Consider the following 19,286-nt stretch of genomic DNA (forward strand, 5'->3'; position numbering starts at 1 on the left):
TAAGTAGTTGCAAGTTATTGTCATTACAAAGAAGATATTACAGACCTCCTCTTGTGCATACATCTTTGTGCATGTGTATGGATGTTTGTGTTGGAAAGATACCTGAAAATTAAAATTTGCTGAGTCAAAGAGTTTGAACATTTTATTTATTTACTTTTTCCCAAAGATTTGATTTATTTATTTGAGAGAGAGAGACAGCGTGCGTGCACATGCAGGGGGGGAAGGAGAGGGACAAGTAGACTCTGTGCTGAGCACAGAGCCTGACCTGGGGCTTGATCCCATGACCCCAAGATCAAGACCTGAGCCGAAATCAAGAGTCGGATGCTTAACCAACTGAGCCACACAGGTGCCCTGGGTTTGAACATTTTAAATTGATAAATATTGCTAAATCCAATACATTCTTGAACTTCTTCTGTATGAACTTCTCCTTCTGAAGGAAATACTTAACTGAATGAGCCACCCGGGCACCCCAGGATCATGTTTTTTTTCCTTTCTCGTACTGATGTGATGTATCATGTGGATTGATTTATGAGTATCAAACCACTCTTGCATCCCAGGAATAAATACAAGTATTTACTTGTATAAAGTAAAATGAATTTGTTAAAAAAAAAATTACTCCTTCCATTGAAATAGATCTACAGTGGATAAGTGAACCAGAAAGCTGTTAGCCTTTCTTAAAACTGAAGCCATGAAGTGGTGATTGCTTTAGTCAATCCTTAATGCAGGGGAGACTGTTTTCTTTATTATTTGATACTTTCTACTGGATCTTGAAGAGTTTACTAGCTTACATAATTTTGGAATGAACTTTAGACTTGTTCTTTTTTTGTTTGTTTGAAAGTAGCACGGAATAGCATCTTGTGTGAGAACCTGATGCTTAAAACTTTAGCTTCTATGGAAAGTTTTGAAACTCTACGGTATGCCTGTAATACTCCCAATAACAGTAATAAAATCTGACTAATATATTCAATTGCAGTTTAAAAGAAAAAAAGTGCTATAGTTAAATCTTATTAAAAATAAAGACCTTAAGAATTTAGTGGGGAAAGCACATGAGTAAAAAAAAAAACAAAAACATTGTAAATTAAAAAGCATTATGAAAAGAGCAGCTAAGTTATCTTTTTAAGATTTATTTATTTTTTTTTGAGAGAGAGAGAATGCACAAGGGAGTGGAGAGGGGCAGAGGGAGAGGGAGAGAGAATCTTTTTTTTTAAAGATTTTTTTTTTTTAATTTATTTATTTGACAGAGAGATAGCACAAGTAGGCAGAGCGGCAGGCAGAGGGAAAGGGAGAAGCAGGCTCTCTGCTGAACAGGGAGCCCGATGCGGGGCTCGATCCCAGGACCCTGGGATTATGACCTGAGCCGAAGGTAGCTGCTTAACCGACTGAGCCACCCAGGTGCCCCTAGGGAGAGAGAATTTTAAGTGGACTCTGTACTGAGGGCAGAGCTGGACACGGAGCTTGATCTCACGACCCTGAGATCAGGACCTGAAACCAAGAGTCAGACACTCAATCAGTTGTGTCACCCAGGTTCCCCAAGAGCAGCTAAGATATTTCTAAAAGAAATCAGGTTGCATTCATCTTTCATGTACTCTTGCCAGTAGCCATCATTCCCTCTGTCTTTGTAGCATTAGGAAATGGTTTCCCAGCATACTGGGAACAGCTAGTTTTGTTAAAAATAAAATTCACCAAATAAATAAATAAATAAAATTCACCAACAAACTGGACAACCTAGAAGAAATGGATAAATTTCTAGAAACATGTAACCTACCAAAACCGAAGCAGGAAGAAAAAGAAAATTTGAATAGACCGATTACCAGCAATGAAATTGAATCGGTAATCAAAAGCCCAGGATGAAGCGGCTTCACAGGTGAATTCTACCACACATTTCAAAAAGAGGTCATACCTATTCTTTTCAAACTATTCCAAAAAATAGAAGAGGAAGGAGAACTTCCAAATTCATTCTATGAGGCCAACATTACCCTGATTCCAAAACTAGTTAAATACACCACAAAAAAGAGAACTACAGGCCAATATCTCTGATAAACGTAGATGCCAAAATCCTCAACAAAATACCAGCAAACCGAATCCAACAATGTATTAAAAAAAAATCACCACGATCAAGTGGGATTTATTCCTGGGATGCAAGAGTGGTTTGATACTCATAAATCAATCTGCATGATACATCCCATCAGTACGAGAAAGGAAAAAAAACATGATCCTGGGGTGCCCGGGTGGCTCAGTCAGTTAAGCACCCAACTCTTGATCTCAGCTCAGGTCTTGATCTCAGTGTCATGAGTTCAAGCCCCACATTGGGGAATTTTTAAGTGGAGCCTACTTAAAAAACAGGTGCCTTGGTGGGCTTCAGGCTCTTGGTTGCTGCTTGGGTCATGGGATCGAGCCCTGCTACGGGCTCCACGCTCAGCCCAGAGTCTGCTTGTCCCTCTCCCTCCCCCAGCTTGCACGTGCTCCTGTGCACACACTCTCTCTCTAGAATAAATGACTCTTTAGAGGAAAAAAACCAAAACAAACAAACAAAAAAAACCCAAAAAACCCCCATATAATCATTTCAATAGATGCAGAGAAAGCATTTGACAAAGTATAACATCCATTCCTGATAAAAAAAACTCTCGAAGTAGGTTCAGAGGGAACACACCTCAACATAATAAAGGCCTTATATGAAAAACCCACAGCTAACATCATACTCAATGGGGAAAAACTGAGAGCTTTTTCCCTAAGGTCAGGAACAAGACAAAGATGTCCACTCTCACCACTTTTATTCAACATAGTACTGAAGTCCTAGCCACAGATATCAGAAAACAAAAAGAAATAAAAGGCACCCAAATTAGTAAGGAAGAAGTAAAACTTTCCCTATTTACAGATGACATGATACTATGATTACAAAGCTGTAGCAATCAGAACAGTATGGTACTGGTATAAAAATAGACACATAGATCAATGGAACAGAATAAAAAACTCAGAAATAAACCCACAATTATATGGTTAATTAACCTTTGACAGAGGAGGAAAGAATATTGCAATGGGAAAAAGAATCTTTTCAACAAACTGATGTTGGGAAAACTGGACATCTACATGCAAAAGAATGAAACTGGACCACTGTTTTACACTACACACAAGTGAACTCAAAATGGATCAAGGATCTAAATGCAAGACCTGAGATCATAAAAATCCAAGAACAGGCAGCAGTTTCTCTGACATCAGCCACAGAAGCAACATCTTTCTAGATATGGCTTCTGAGGCGAGGGGAACAAAAGCAAAAATAAACTACAGGAACTGCTTCAAATTAAAAAGCTTCTGGGTGCCTGGGTGGCTCAGTTAAGCATCTGCCTTTGGCATGGGTCATGAACACAGGGCCCTGGGATTGAGTCCCGCATGGGCTCCCTGCTCTGCGGGGAGTCTGCTTCTGCCTCTGCCTCTGCCTCTCTTTCTGTCTCTCATGAATAAATAAAGAGAATCTTTAAAAAACAAAATAAAAAGTTTCTGTATAGCAAAGGAAACAGTCATCAAAACTAAAAGGCAGCCTACTAAATGGAAGAAGATATTTGCAAATGGCATATCCAATAAAGGGTTAGTATCCAAAATATATAAAGAACTGATACAACTCAACACTCAGAAAACAACCCAATTAAAAAAGGGGGCAGAAGACATGACTAGATATTTCTCCAAAGAAGGCATACAAATGACCAGCAGACATATGAAAAGATGCTCGACATCACTCATCATCAGGGAAATGCAAATCAAAACCACAGTGAGCTATCACGTCACACCTGTCAGAATGGCTAAAATAAAAAACACAGGAAACAACAAGTGTTGGTGAGGATGTGAAGGAAAAAAGAACCTTCTTACACTGTTGATGGGAATGCAAACTGGTGCAGCCATTCTGGAGAACAGTTTGGAGGTTCCTCAAAAAGTTAAAAATAGAACTACCCTATTCAGTAATCGCATTACTGGGTATTTACCCAAAAAATACAAGAACACTAATTCTAAGGGATACATGCACCCCTATGTTTATTGCAGCATTATTTTCAACAGCCAGATTATGGAAGCAGCCCAAGTGTCCATCAATAGATGAATGGATAAAGAAGATGTGGTGTGTTCAAATATATATATATATATATATATATATATATATATATATATAGAATGGATAAAGAAGATGTGTGCATGTATATATATATGCACACACATACAATGGAATATTAGTCATTAAAAAGAGTAAAATCTTGCCATTTACAACAACATGGATGTAGCTAGAGAGTATAATGATAAGTGAAATAAATCAGAGAAGGACAAATACCATATGATTTCACTCATGTGGAATTTAAAAAATAAATGAGCAAAGGAAAAGAGACAAACCAAAAAACAGAGTCTTAACTGTAGAGAACAAACTGATGGTTAACAGAGGGAAGGTGGGTTGAAACCAAAAAACAGATTTTTTTTTTTTTTAAAGATTTTATTTATTCACTTGAGACACAGAGATACAGAGAGAGAGAGAGAGAGAGCATGAGCAGGGGGTAGACAGAGGGAGAGGGAGAAGCAGGCTCCCTGCCAAGCCAGGAGCCCGAGGTGGGGCTCGATCCCAGGACCCCGGAATCATGACCTGAGCCGAAGGCAGATGCCCAACCATCTGAGCCACCCAGGCGCCCCAGAGTCTTTTTTTTTTTAAGATTTTATTTATTTGAGAGAGAGAGAATGAGAGAGAGAGAGCACATGAGGGGGGAGGGTCAGAGGGAGAAGCAGACTCCCTGCTGAGCAGGCAGCCTGATGCGGGACTCGATCCAGGGATTCCAGGATCATGACCTCAGCCGGAGGCAGTCGCTTAACCAACTGAGCCACCCAGGTGCCCAAAAAACAGAGTCTTAACTGTAGAGAACAAACTGATGTTTACCAGAGGGGAGGTGGGTTGGGGGATGGGGGAAATAGGTGATGAGGATTAAAGAGTACACTTATGATGAGCACTGAGTAATGTATAGAATTGTTGAGTCACTATATTATATACCTGAAACTAAGATAACACTGTATGTTAACTATACTGGAATTAAAACTAAAACTTAATAAAAAAATAAAATAAAATACAGATTAGAACTTATTTTAATTATGGGATTTTTTTTTTTTTCCATAAAGCAAAGTGTTAAAATGAAATACCATGACACAGTAGTGGTTCCCAAAAATACTTGTTCACCCTCATTGTCTTGAAGGTGTGTGCATGTGTGTGTGTGTAAGATTTTCTTTCTTGGAGGGGAAAGCTTTTATTGAAAGATTATGATCTTCTACCTTGTTCAGATTTTTAAATCTCCTTTATGAAGCTATGATATTTAGATGGTAGGATTTGTGTCTGTGGTGTCTTTTTTTTTCCTTGTCCTTACTTGGGAAAATAAAAATTTGTTGACCCTATGTCAGTCTAAAAAAAATTGCTGATCTGTGAAATTCATAAGTCTGGGAACCATTGTGATAGAATCTCTCCACAAAAGGCTAAGAGAATCCTGGCCTGCAGTGGTTTTTGCATACTCCTCTCTTGTCAGAAGAAAGGTGCATAATGGCAGAAAAATCTGAACATCTTAAAAAGTAGTAATGATTTGGGTGCCTCGGTGGCTCAGTCGGTTAAATGTGTCTGCCTTCGGCTCAGGTCATGATCCCAGGGTTCTGGGATCGAGTCCCACATCGGGCTCCTTGCTCAGCGGGGAGTCTGCTTCTCTCTCTACCCTTCCTCCCTGCTTGTGATCTCTCTGTCTCTCTCAAATAAATAAAATCTTAAAAAAAATAAAAATAGTAATGATTTGTTTAGATACTGTACATTTTTATTTTTTATTTATTTATTATTATTTTTTTTTTTTAAAGATTTTATTTATTTATTTGCCAGAGAGAGACACAGCGAGAGAGGGAACACAAGCAGGGGGAGTGGGAGAGGGAGAAGCAGGCTTTCCCGCTGAGCAGGGAGCCCGATGCGGGGCTCGATCCCAGGACCCCGGGATCATGACCTGAGCCGAAGGCAGACGCTTAACGACTGAGCCACCCAGGCGCCCCGATACTGTACATTTTTAATTTAAGAATAAAAATTCCCAGGATGCCTGGGTGGCTCAGTTGTTTAAGCGTCTGCCTTCGGCTCGGGTCATGATCCCAGCGTCCTGGAATCGAGTCCCACATCAGGCTCCTTGCTCAGTGGGGAGCCTGCTTTTCCCTCTGCCTTCTCTGCATGCTGCTCCCCCTGCTTGTGCTCTCTCTCTCTGACAAATAAATAAATAAAATCTTAAAAAAAAAAAAAAGAATAAAAATTGCCACTTCTTCGTGCCTGTTTTTACCTTCCATCCTCTAGTTTTATTAGTTTTTAGCCATCTGAACTTTCTTCTTCTTATTTTTTTTATTTTACTTTTTGATATGAAGTTTTTTTTCCATTAGAATATGTAGGAATTAACATTTAGATTTTGTCGTTGACTCTAAAATTAATTCATAAAGTTGTATTTGTTTATTCATTCAATAGCCTTTTGCTGAGCTCTTATATGGATGCAGAAAACAATTTTCTTTTGTGCCCTAAGGGGAGAGGAGGAGGCAGACAGACAATTGCAGTGTAGTAATTCCCAGTACTGCAGGCAGTACTTAGTATTGTGGGAGCGGAGAGGGAGAGGTAGGTATGTTCTGAGCATTTCTGTAGTCTGATGCAGTCAATTTTGAGTTAATATAGTTTACTACCGTTACGGTATGAGTATTTGCTCCTTTTGCATTTTTCTTTCTTAAATAATTATTATTTTTTGAAGATTTTATTTATTCATGAGAGACAGAGAGAGAGGGAGAGGGAGAGGCAGGCTCCCTGCGGAGCAGGGAGTCCGATGTGGGACTCGATCCCAGGACCCCAAGATCATGACCTGAGCCAAAGGCAGATGCTTAACCAACTGAGCCACCCAGGTGCCCTTAAATAATTATTTTTGAGAGGGGGAAAAAATTTCCAAACCCAGAATAATGTACCCTTTAATGCACCTTTTTTCTCCTCCAACTGCTCTGATTCATACTGTACTTCAAATGAAAGCCTTTTGTTTAAAATTACTGTTATATGTTAAATTATTGCAATCCTAATTATTCTGTACTTTGTACATTATCACTGTCTTCTCTTAAAATCTAAAAATTCAAGCTCTCACAAAATATAAATTTGGTTATTAAAGTTCTGTTGTATTCTTTCTACCAAATGAAACATTTTGTTGAACCTAGAATGTGTAGTTCCTCCATATGGAATTTTCAGAACCTAGAGTATTTCCGTTCATGATATGAAACCAGCACATTTTTCTTGACCAAATACTTAGTAATAACAAATCCTTTGGCTTCTACATATGAATATGGATGGCTCTAGAAAAGTCATAAAGTGCTTTCATTTAGTATCAGTCATTGTAAAGATAAAAGTATACTAAGTGGGTAGTTTGGCAAAGTATTTTTCGATTTCATTAAAGCGAGTCTTAATTAGATAACACATTGATGAGTTAACCACTTAAAAAAAAACTTACCACAGCTGATATCTCTTACTAGGTTTGGAATGCTTTATAGAAACAGCTCTCTGAATTTGCTTGTCAAAGTAGCTCACAGTTTGCTAATAGCAACAGTAGTTATGCCAAATGATTCTATTTCTAGACTTTGTCAAAACATTGACTGTGAGGAACTAAGGAATCTCCAGATTATGAGCTTCTGTTAATGTAGATAAAATATTAAGTAGTGTGTGCAAATGGTAAAACACCCATCGAATAAAAAATAGTTTTTCCCTTTGTCCTAAAGGTAATTCCATAAGTAGCAAAGAATATCATTTCAAGAGATAGTAATTTGAAGATCTTTATCCCTCCACCTTCTCCCATTTCATTCTCTGAAATCCTACCTATTCTTCAACGTGGAAATGCTTGCCTTCGTGTAATTTCCTGATCAGACTAGTTGGAAGCCATCTCCTCCTTCCCTGAATTGCTAAAGCTTCTTGTTTGTACCACAGGTCTGTCCTGTGTTAGTATTCATTATTTAAGTGTCTTTGGCTCTTACCAGGTTAATGTCCTTGAGAGGAAATAGTGGCATATCCTCTTTTTTCTTTTTTTTTTAAGATTTATTTATTTATTTGAGAGAGAACATGTGTGCGAGTGGGGACGGGGGCAGAGGGAGAGAATCTTCAAGCAGACTCCCCGCTGAGCATGGAGGCCCACACAGGGCCCGATCCTCGACCCATGAGATCATGACCTGAGCCAAAACCAAAAGTCGGACGCTTAACCGACTGAGCCACCCAGGAGCCCCGGCATGTCCTCTTCTTTTTCACTCCCATGGGATGTAAGCACAGTATTTTCACGTATAGTAAATGTCCCATGATATTTGTTGAATGCATGAGGTAAGGTAGAAATTTATATTTTACCATTTTCTGTAACTTTTTCATTTGACTTAGTACAATGATAATAATGTGGTATATTAATAAGAAGGCTTGTTACCATCTTAGATTGAATCATATTGTGGTCTTCATTTAACAGTATTTTGTATTTTCAAAAGTGTATTCAATACCTTTTAGCTAACATGAGTGCTGCTGAGGTGGGTAACTTCATGAGTTCATGTTGACATCTGTGCAAGGTTGCTGCTTTGCTCCTGAAGCCTCAGAAGCCCTCATGTTGAGGGATAACTGTGGGTGCTTTTCCATCCGGTCCAGCCACATGTTCCTCAGTGAAGTCTCAGTGCTTTATCTTACTGTCACTGAGAGGTTCCCTTATTGCATTTTTTTTTTTAGCTTTTTGAATTTGTGAAGAATAATCTTGATTGCATTTTAAATCTTCAGCTTCCTTTTAGTGAAGTGTATTTTGATTTTCATAAAGACATGTTTACTCCAAGAGGATTGTCAGATGTCTAGTTGTACAGAAATCAAAGGCACAGTTAATCAAATATTGTACTAGGATCTGGTAAAAACTTGTACGTGGATAACAAAGTAGTTTCATTCCCATCCTGAATTTCTTTGAATGGATTTTAACTCTTCACAAGTTAATCAGTTTCCTCCGAGGAGTTCAGAGTAGTTTGCTGATACCTGCTACCTTTACAGAATCTTTATAAAGTAGATAGGGAGTTTTCATTACTTAGAGTAAAGAGGTTTTCCCATGTTGTTCTGCGTGACCTATCCTGGGTCACACAGTGTTACAGGTAGAAACAGTAGCCAAATCTCCTTGTCTCAAAATCTTAAACTTAATTTATACTTCAGATGGGCAAGGTATATGGATTTTTGTTTTTTAAATAAGCTCTATGCCCAGTGTGGGTGGCTCTTGAGCTCTCTGAGGTCAAGAGTCACATGCTCTACCAACTGACCCAGCCAGGCGCCCCAAGGTATTTGGATTTTTAAAAGTAATTTGTATTTAGTTGGATGTAGTCTCATAGTATACTATATATAGTGTAGTATAGTAGTGATACTACTGGTCCAGATAAATGGTTTCTTTAGTACCACCCATCTTGACCCAGCAAAAGTTCATTGGGTATGGCTCCGGAGTCTGGTGCAGACTCTCAGGCCAGTGTACACCTTAAAAGGTCAAAATTCAAGGAACCAGAGAGATATGTTCATTCTGACCAATAAAATATCTTGGCAGCATCCAGTGACATATAAGGGTAGGGTCTGCTATTCTCGGATGTACTGATGATGTAATTTCTAGTATAAAATAATGCGAAGTCAGCACAAGGGTGGTGTGAGTAGAAATTTCAATAAACCTTGTGCTCATTTGCATGTCTAGTTCTAGCAAGACAAGATGGCTAGACATGGTCTTTGCCCTCAGGGAGCTCAGATTCCAGTAAATGACTAGTTTGTGGTTTCTACCAAAAACTTGGGGAAACTAAGAAGGTCTAACACAAATGTGAAAGGTGAGGAAGATTTCTCTTAAAGACTTCATGATGGGGTGCCTGGCTGGCTCAGTCAGTGGAGCATGTGATTCTTGATCTCAGGGTTGTGGGTTCGAGCCCCACATTGGGTGTAGAGATTACTTTAAAAAATAAAAAAATAAATAAAGACTTCAGGAAAACTGAGGCGCCTGGCTGGCTCAGTCTGTAGAGGCTGTGACTCTTGATCTCGTGGTTGTAAGTTTGAGCCCCACATTGGGTGTAGAAATTACTTAAGAAATAAGATCTTGAGGGGCGCCTGGGTGGCTCAGTCGTTAAGCGGCTGCCTTCAGCTCAGGTCATGATCCCAGGGGCCTGGGATCGAGCCCCGCATCGGGCTCCCTGCTCCTGGGGAAGCCTGCTTCTCCTTCGCCCACTCCCCCTGCTTGTGTTCCTTCTCTCAATGTCTCTCTCTCTCTGTTAAATAAATAAAATTAAAAAAAAAAAGATCTTGGAAAAAAAAAAGACTTCATGAAAACCACATTCAGTGAGTTAACAACAATTACATGCGAATTGTTTTGTAGGGCTTCTTTTGGCATGAAGAAAACTAAAACTGTTTCAGAATGCCTCCATATCCTGTGGGAATATGAGTGATGATTTCATTACCTAATCATGGAAGTGAAAATGAAGGACTGTGCAAATTGGTCCTGGGCGTGTAATTACAGAGGAATCGCATCTGATCCCATCCCTGTGTGTTTTCATTGGCATCTTTGCTCAGGGCCAAGTTCGCAAACATGCCCTCAGGAGCGTCGGGTTTGATGCTTTTGTGGACAGAGAAATGGTTAAATGGGAGAATTATTAAAACTGGGTATTACAAAAGTGTGAGTCCCTTTATGTTTGCTTGCTAATTGTACTTTGAGAAGATTTGGGAACGGATTAAGAAGTTGTTTTATTGGGCCAAACATTTATTTTGCTTGGGGAAAAAATAGTATTCTATAAATAAGCTCTTGCAGCCTTTACGGATTTAGTTTGTTCTGAAGAGGACCCTAGCCTCACAATCTGTCAAGCTTTTGAGTAAAGGAACAACTGTATTTGAGATGTTATGTGTAATTCAAATGTGAAAGATGCAGCCAAACTCAAGGAATCTGTTTCTTTTTTTTTTTTTTTTTAAGATTTTATTTATTCACTTGAGACACAGAGATACAGAGAGGGAGAGGGAGAAGCAGGCTCTCCGCTGAGCCAGGAGCCTGATGTGGGGCTCGATCCCAGGACCCTGGGATCATGACCTGAGCTGAAGGCAGACACTTAACCATCTGAGCCACCCAGGCGCCCCAAGGAATCTGTTTCTTTGGATTCTTTTCCCTAGTGAATTTCAGCACTGAGTGGGGGTTAAAAATATGAGAAAGTCAATAAATAAGGGAAGATAGCCAGTGGGAAGTGAGAAATGATAACTTATAGGGGAAAGAATAAGAGGGAATATGGGAAGTAATTTTTTCCCAGTAGTAAAAAGTACCTTTTTTTTTTTGCCAGGAAAAAAAAAATTTATTTTTTATTTATTTTTATTTTTTAAAAGATTTTATTTATTTGACACAGAGAGAGAGAGAGAGACAGCACGAGAGGGAACACAAGCAGGGGGAGTGGGAGAGGGAGAAGCAGGCTTCCCACGGAGCAGGGAGCCCGATGCGGGGCTCGATCCCAGGATCCTGGGATCATGACCTGAGCCGAAGGCAGACGCTTAATGACTGAGCCACCCAGGTGCCCCCCCAAAATTTTATTTTTGTTTTATACTTTATATGAATACTCTTCAGGGTAGGAGTTAGGGCTGGAAATGGAAAGGCCTTCCTTTAGTGAGGTAAGCATGTGGAAAAACAGCTCACCGAAGGTGGGGGGTAACTATCTAGGATAATTTAATACAATTACAGTAAACCTACTTTTGGGGAATGGAGGGGATTGCTGCCTCCTTCCCTCTGCTGTCCCTCCTCCCCCAGCTAGGAGGACTTAGGCTACTCCACTACTTGCAGTTAGCCACCTATTGTTCACCATCATCAAGATTCTAGCGGCCACTTCGCTAGGACACATTGCAATATCATGAGCTAATTTGATAGATGAGTTTCTTGGAAGCGACTTTATGAGCTAATGCATTTTTTCATTTTCCTTTATGTGATCATTCTTCCAGTTTTTAAGATGTCGTACATAGTTTGTATATAAATTACAGGAATGGTAGAAATGAGGGGGGAAAGATTCTGTTCTTTGCTCTCCCCACCCCCCTCATCTTTTGGAACATTTCAGATCTCTCTCCCTCTCTCTCTCTCTCTCTCTCTCTCTCTCTCTCTCTCTCTATATATATATATATATATATATATATATATATATATGTATTTTAAGTAATCTCTATGCCCAATGTGGGGCTCGAACTTACAACCCCAAGATCAAAAGTTGCATGCTCTACTGACAGCCAGCTAGGCATCCCTGGAACATTTCAGATCTTTCTCAAAGCCCCAAGTATATTTCAAGATTACTTTTCTCTTCCCATTATTTTTTATTCTTCTCATCAGTGTTAGAGGGAATGCTTGAAATTTTAAGATGAATGGCCTAGTGAGTGATCTGGGTAGGTGTGTATGGTCAAGGGGAATAGATGTATTAGAAAATAAGAAAATGAACTCAGATATCCCTTCAAGAAAGGACTTCCTGCCCATCTGTAAGGAGTATAACTGAAGAAATCCCTTAGTCCCTTCAGGGTGGGCCTCAGCTTTGGAGCAGCCCCCAGCCAGTGGCTGAGCAGAGCAATTATAGATGAGCCCAGTAGTGGAGCTGGCTATCCTTGTTCCTGAGCTCTGTTGGACAGGCTTTGTCAGGGGTACATTGAGCTCTGTTCCTCCTGCTCAGTCCTGCTTCCTTTTTTTTTCTTCTCACAAGAGTTCCCCACCTTAAATCTTTTTTCATTCCTAATTTTGTTTTTTTAGCATTTGCTTCCTGGAGAATCAAACCTGTGACACACTTCTTACATAAATCACCCTATTCCCTTCATTTTACTGTCTATCGCAGGCTTTGCATGAAACATCAGAAGAATGATATAAATGAGTTGCCTGCTTCTATGTGTGTATTTTAACATATTTTGTGCTCTTTCTAGAAAATTTAGGGAATATAGAAAAAGAAGTTAAAAATCATCCATAATGGGGCACCTGGGTGGCTCAGTCGTTAAGCGTCTGCCTTCGGCTCAGATCATGATCCCAGGGTCCTGGGATCCAGCCCCGCATCGGGCTCCCTGCTCCGCAGGAAGCCTGCTTCTCCCTCTCCCATTCCCCCTGCTTGTGTTCCCTCTCTCGCTGTGTCTCTCTCTGTCAAATAAATAAATGAAATCTTTAAAAAAAAAATCATCCATAATGGTTTTTTAAAATTAATTACCTTCACGAGAGGTAACTTGATAATGGCTTATTTTGGTAAGCTTTAGAGAAAGAAGTGCATTAAACATTAAGTACTCATCTTGGTGGATTTTTCACACACTGAACACATCGTGTAACCATTACCCAATCAGGAAACAACTTTACCAGCACCCCTGCAGCACTCACTTGCAATAGCATGAATTAATTTTGCCTAGTTGTGAATTTGATATAAGCATGGTCATGTAGTATGTACTCTTCTGTATTCTTTTGCTCAGTATTATGTTTGAGAGATTTATCTGTGTGGGTGTCTGTAGTTCCTTGCTGTATTCCATTGTGTTAATTTCATTGTGTGAATGTACCACAGTATATCTGTTATGTTATTGATGGGCATAAATATTGTTCTTTTACTCCCTGGATCTGTTTTGATGCTTTCTAATATAAATATGATATTTTAGCTAGTTAAGCCTATTCTTGGAACATTTGTTTTCCTCTTAAGTGAATTGTCTTGTATAAAAGCTAGAAAAACTTTTCTTAATCCACATTCTCAGAGTGTTCTTATTACTCTTTATAGGACCCACAGTTTGTTTTTCCTTTGAAGTTTGAGGTCTTGAATCATGCCAAGGGCATCTAGTTGCTATCCCCTTTGCTGTCTGTCAGTCAGAAACTTGCCTTAGAGTAGCTGTTACAGAACAATCTTCCAGTTTTATGGTTATCCCGGAACTCGGCTGTCATTCTGGTTTACAGTGGAGAGAAAAAATACAATCAGAAGCCTTTAGGGATTTGTTAGATATTTGGGATGGGCTTGGTATTTGAACTCTACCTGTCAAATGGGGGTGGCTTACAGTTAGTGTGGGCAAGTACTGAGGAACAGATTTCATTGAGGGTCTAAAAGAAATCATGTGCTGCTTAGATGTGTGTACCTGAGTTGTTTCAGAGCTTCTGACGGTATATACTAATGTTTGTTCATTTCCCACCGTAGCTGTTTGAGTGGAATGTCATGGCCAGCTCCTCGGACAGTGAAGATGACAGTTTCATGGCTGTGGACCAAGAAGAAGCTATGCTGGAAGGGACAATGGAGCAGGATGAGGAGCCCCACCCAGCGCTGGAGGCTGAGGAGACGAGACATAACAGGTCCATGTCTGAACTGCCAGAAGAGGTTTTGGAGTATATCCTGTCCTTTCTTTCACCATACCAGGAGCATAAAACTGCAGCCCTTGTCTGCAAACAGTGGTATCGACTTATCAAAGGTACTGTGGACAGTGGAAAGGCTTATTTAAAATCTGTTTTAATGATTTATTTTTGAACTCCCAGTTTCATTTTCCCCTTTCTCCCTTAAATGTATTATGGTTCTAAAATTTAGTGTGAGACAATTAACTCTGTACATTTTCCTTTTGTCTTAATCCTGGTTAGTTTTATGAACAGCTTGAATTTTGTGATATTTAATCCAACTTGCAGTTTTAAAATGAAGATTCTTTTTCTGCATATTCTTAGAGTTGATCTGGTAAATTGTATTCTTAAACTGGAGAAGTAGGGATGGATATGGAGTAACGGTATAATAAACGTTAATATACCTCTTACTGTTGTCGGGCAGTGTAGTGACTGTTTTCCTGTCCTCACAGCAGACTCTGGATTAGGTGAAGAAACAGAGTGTGAGGCATAGTTAAGTAATTTACCCAAGGTCACACAGATAGTAAATGGGGGATCAAAGGTTCACATTCAGGCAGTCTGGCTTTAGAGTCCATGTTCTTTATGAGGATATCATTTTGTTTCTTAAAGTAGCTAATTGTGGCAAATGTGGGATTGTGCAAGCATTTACTGCTTAATTTTCTCTCAAGGAGTACAGGCCCTGTGCATATCTTCTACATTTAAAAATGAGTTTCTCCTGTTTTTCCATCATTTCTAATCAAGATTTCAACTTTGGCTAACTGTTGTAGTTACTAAGTGTGCTGTATTCTTTTTTTTTTTTTTAAAGATTTTATTTATTTATTTGAGAGAGAGAGAGAGCACATGAGAGGGGGGAGGGTCAGAGGGAGAAGCAGACTCCCCGCTGAGGAGGGAGCCCGATGCGGGACTCGATCCTGGGACTCCAGGATCATGACCTGAGCCGAAGGCAGTCGCTTAACCAACTGAGCCACCCAGGCGCCCATAAGTGTGCTGTATTCTTAATTAATAGATAGTTAATTGGCTTCATTACTTTTTTTTTAAAGATTTATTTATTTATTTGAGAGAGAGAGAGAGAGTGGAGGGGAGGGGAGGGGCAGAGAGAGTCCTAAGCAGACTCCACCCTGAGTGTGAGAGCCTGATGCAAGGCTTGATCCCACGACGCCAAGATCATGACCTGAGCCGAAACCAAGAGTCGGACACTCAACCGGCTGTGCCACCAAGGTGCCCCTTGGCTTCATTACATTTTAAGTGGAAAGGGCCCATTTTTTAAATGAAGATGATCAGGGCAGTTGAATAATCTTTGATCAAAGCAAGGGTTGTATCAATTTGTTCTTTCCTGGTGGGAACAGAGTTAGGAGAGAAAAACCTTTAGATCAGACTGAGTCTTAAAGTCTTTTCATCAGGGTGGTTCTCGTGAGGCATGGGGTCGTTGTCAATTGCTCAGACTCCAGCCTGAAGACTGAGGACCAGCTGTGTTGAAACTGCTTGCTGGGCCCTGTTACTGTGAGGTCATTTGCTCACAACTGGTAATACTGGTGTGCACAGCCTGCTTCTATTGCAGACTTTTTTTTTTTTTAAGATTTTATTTATTTATTCGACAGAGAGAGAGCAGGGGGAGCAGGAGAGGGAGAAGCAGGCTCCCCACTGAGCAGGGAGCCCGATGTGGGGCTCGATCCCGGGACCCTGGGATCATGACCTGAGCTGAAGGCAGACGCTTAACGACTGAGCCACCCAGGCGCCCCACTATTTGCAGACTTAATGGACTCTCCAGGAGAGACTGGCTGCCTACCCTGTGGAAGTAGATGATTTCATCTCTGAAATAGACGTGGAAGAATCACAGATGAGGGACTGTGATCAAATCAAATATATGAATTTATTCTTAGTTTTATTTGGCATTCTTACTATATTGATATATATATATTTTTTAAGGGAGAGGAGCCCTAACCTAGTACTCACAGTCTTAAATCTTCGGGGGGAAGGAAGTCACTGCCAAGACATTTTCCCTCCTGTCCTTTTCTGTCATTAAGTATCTGTCTTTTATTCCTTGCTGCCTTACCTCATTTCAGTGTTTATAAATCTGTGTTACTTTCTTCATCAACGTGTAGTTGGCAGTGCTGTCACAAGCTGAGTGGCTGTGTCTTTTTTATTTAATTCTTTTTTTTTTTAAGATTTTATTTATTTATTTGACAGAGAGAGACACAGCGAGAGAGGGAACACGAGCAGGGGGAGTGGGAGAGGGAGAAGCAGGCTTCCCGCAGAGCAGGGAGCCCGATGTGGGACTGGATCCCAGGACTGTGGTATCATGACCTGAGCTGAAGGCAGACGCTTAATGACTGAGCCACCCAGGCGCCCCTTAATATTTAATCCTTAATTGTGAGTTCAGCCAAGAGATAGTGATTGTCTTTGGAAAACATGTATAAGTACTCTGATCCCATTTAAGGATCCACTAATGTGATATGAATTAAAAAATGATATGTTCAAAAAAAATTTTTTTTAAATGATATGTTCTTTCAAAGTGTAACATAATTTGTTATTCTCTTCATTCAAAATGTTGCTCTTTGAAATAAGATAATCATTTCTTGAGTTAAAAAGATAGATTGTTCAGAAACATGAAGCTCTCACTTAAAAAAAAAATAGACTGTATTTTTTAGAGTGGTTTTAGGTTCACAGCAAAATTAAGCAGAAAGTTCAGTGATTTCCCATATACCCCCTGTCCTCCCCAAATCCACAGCCTCTCCTACTATCAACATTCCCCACCAGAGTGGTCCGTTTGTTATAGTTGATGAACCTCATGGACATAACATCACCCAAAGTCCATAGTTTGCATTCGGGTGCACATTCTGTGGGTTTGAACAAATGTATAATGACACGTATCCACCATTATAGTAAAAGCTCTCACCTTTAAAAACAGCTTTACTTAGTTGTAAATTCATCATTTCATAATTTACTGTAAGCTAATTGTCATCTCTTTGTTTAAGATGGAATATGCTTGGTTGCCACGGTTTAACTAAACATAGATATTTATGAATGCCTGTAATTTATGTTCCAGACAGTTTTACCATGCTCTTTCTCACAAAGCTAAATTATTCCCCAGGCCCTTTTGCTTTGGAGTAAATAATACCAGTTGTTTTATTTTATACTATTTTTATTTATTTTTTTATTTTTTTAAGTAAACTCTACGCCCATTATAGGACTCAAATGCACCACCCCAAGATCAGGAGTTGCATGCCCTACTGCCTGAGCCAGGCGCCCCTACCAATTATTTTAATGTGTTGCTTCATCATATGATGTAAAGGGGAGCACAGTTACAGTGCAAGCTAATTTTGTAACCTTGAGCTTTGTAACATTTAACCTCCCTAAACCCTGGTAAAGTAGAAGGATTGGATCTTCTAGTTTTGAAATTCTGTTTTTTTTTCTTTGAATGAAAAATCAGAGAAATTTGGAGTTCCACTAAGAAACTTAGGTCTTATGAAAGTGATAAGACAGTTAATAGATGCAGTTTTGTTTTTCTTTTTAAGATTTTATTTATTTGACAGAGAGAGACACAGCAAGAGAGGGAACAGAAGCAGGGGGAGTGGGAGAGGGAGAAGCAGGCTTCCCACAGAGCAGGGAGCCCGATGCGGGGCTCGATCCCAGGACCCTGGGATCATGACCTGAGCCGAAGGCAGACGCTTAACGACTGAGCCACCCAGGCGCCCCAGTGGATGCAGTTTTAATAATTTGATTGAAAAGTGAAGTATCCAGGCTGAGGCCTTTGTTATTTTTGTCTTTAGGTGTAGCCCACCAGTGTTATCATGGTTTCATAAAGGCTGTCCAGGAAGGACACATTCAGTGGGAGAGTCGGACGTACCCTTACCCTGGAACCCCGATCACTCAGCGGTTCTCACACAGTAAGTATTCACCATGAGAGCAGAGGCCACCCTGCCTGTGGTCGTATTTCTAAAAATTACTTTGGAAGCGTGTATTTTGTTTGACTTTTTAATGACGAGAATGCAAAATGAGGATTTACATTAATTTTATAATTAGAATCGGAAGAGTGTGAGCCTAGGTGCAGTGTAGGCACCTTGGTATAATTTTATATTTGGATTTTTCTAGTATTTGCTCCAAAGAGGTCAAGATATTATCTTAGACTTGAACATCTGACATCATGTCAGAGGAAGACAAAGGAAAGGAGTGCACGAGGGTATTTCTGAGATCCTACTTCTGGAGTAGTCAGAGTTTAGCAGTAAGTCTTAGGATAATTCTTTATTTTAACATAGTATATGTTTAGAAAATACTGATTTTGACTGGGGTCACACAAAAATTTTGAACATGAAGGGTATTAACTATAAAATACAAATTTAAATAGTAAAATTATAAATGCTCTGGCAATTTAGATGTAATTTAGAGTTTTAAAAATTATTCTAGAATTAACTCTCCATTTTAATTGATTTTTATAGACACCATTTTATTCTATTAGTGATTCATACCTTCATCAGAATGAGATGTGGTATATCTTAGGTCAGTAAAGGTATATTATTAATAGTTCTGCATAAAGAAAGGTCATTGGAGGGGGGCTCTTAGACAGTTTCTCATAATTACAGCTTTAATTATATTACTTCCCTGTTCAAAAACCTTCAGTGCCTGTCCTTTGCTTACAAGATAAAAACTAAACTTAGTGTTACATTCAGAGCCTTCTTTAATTTGATATGTGTCCAGATTTACTACTTCATCTCCCAGCTTTTCCCAGGAGCTCTCCTCTTTCAGGCTGTCACTTTGCCATACTGGTTTCTTCCTTGCTTCAGTATTCCCATCCACTTAGCTGAAGCCTGCCTTTCCTTGAAGACTCAGCTGAAGTTCTAGCTCCTTCATGAAACCTCTCAACTCTTTAGCTCATAGAAAAGTTTTTCCTGTTCTAAGCCTATGTTTTTTTTTTTTTTAAAGATTTTA

General features: G+C 39.6%; 1 protein-coding gene across 1 annotated transcript in view; it reads left to right on the forward strand.

Moving 5' to 3' along the window:
• The window catches only part of FBXO42 (F-box protein 42), a 103,926-nt gene that overhangs the window by 41,860 nt on the left and 42,780 nt on the right, over positions 1–19,286 (forward strand). Inside the window, exons 2-3 of the mRNA XM_032392901.1 lie at positions 14,173–14,440; positions 18,131–18,247. Coding sequence (XP_032248792.1) covers positions 14,191–14,440; positions 18,131–18,247 — 367 coding nt within the window. The 5' untranslated portion in view covers positions 14,173–14,190. The remainder of the gene's footprint in view (positions 1–14,172; positions 14,441–18,130; positions 18,248–19,286) is intronic.

The sequence above is a fragment of the Phoca vitulina genome, unplaced genomic scaffold (genome assembly GCF_004348235.1).
Source record: "Phoca vitulina isolate PV1807 unplaced genomic scaffold, GSC_HSeal_1.0 scaffold2, whole genome shotgun sequence".
Lineage (NCBI taxonomy): Eukaryota > Metazoa > Chordata > Mammalia > Carnivora > Phocidae > Phoca > Phoca vitulina.